This window comes from Saprolegnia diclina, assembly GCF_000281045.1.
Source record: "Saprolegnia diclina VS20 unplaced genomic scaffold supercont1.74, whole genome shotgun sequence".
Classification (NCBI taxonomy): domain Eukaryota; phylum Oomycota; class Saprolegniomycetes; order Saprolegniales; family Saprolegniaceae; genus Saprolegnia; species Saprolegnia diclina.
Window position 1 is genome coordinate 276,156 of NW_008246141.1, and position 507 is coordinate 276,662.

General features: G+C 56.8%; 1 protein-coding gene across 1 annotated transcript in view; it reads right to left on the reverse strand.

Annotated features, from left to right (window-relative positions):
• Positions 1-358: 358 nt before the first annotated feature.
• Positions 359-507, reverse strand: part of SDRG_14581 (hypothetical protein) — a gene marked incomplete at its 3' end in the record, with an annotated part of 1,577 nt that continues 1,428 nt past the window's right edge. The window contains exon 3 of the mRNA XM_008620719.1: positions 359-368. Within this exon, the coding sequence (XP_008618941.1) occupies positions 359-368 (10 nt within the window). The remainder of the gene's footprint in view (positions 369-507) is intronic.

A 507-nucleotide genomic window follows, 5' to 3' on the forward strand; every position in this document is an offset into this window, starting at 1 on the left:
GCAATGGTGTTGGGCGCGGCGGCGGTGCAACCGGAAAAAGTTGCTGCCCGAGACAGCGCCACGCGACATGAATGAAGCGATTAGGGTTGCGACGGCGACAGCGCCAAGCACAAGACTCGAGTACGCGATGATGTAGTAGACACCGGCCGACGCGTTGCTGAGACTGCTGCTGCTCGAACCGCTGGGCGTCGTATCGTAGGTATCCGAGATCAAGATAAGCGTCCCGTTGTCGCCCTCGAACGAAATAACTTTACGAACGCCTGCGACCCAGTCGAAAAGAAGAGCCCAGCCGTAGAATGCAAAGGACGATTGGTCCAATAACGGTTGTCGTAGCAGCGTGAAGTTGGTTTCAGTCATGTCAGAGGCAACTTGAATGACACTGACGTCAAGCGCTCTGACAGCTGCGATGGCGTCTTGGACGAGCGTTCGATTTAGTGTGCGTAGCATGAGGGTCTGAGCTAGGCGCAGGGACGAAGTGCACGCATTCGAGGCGGCGAGTGCGCAGAT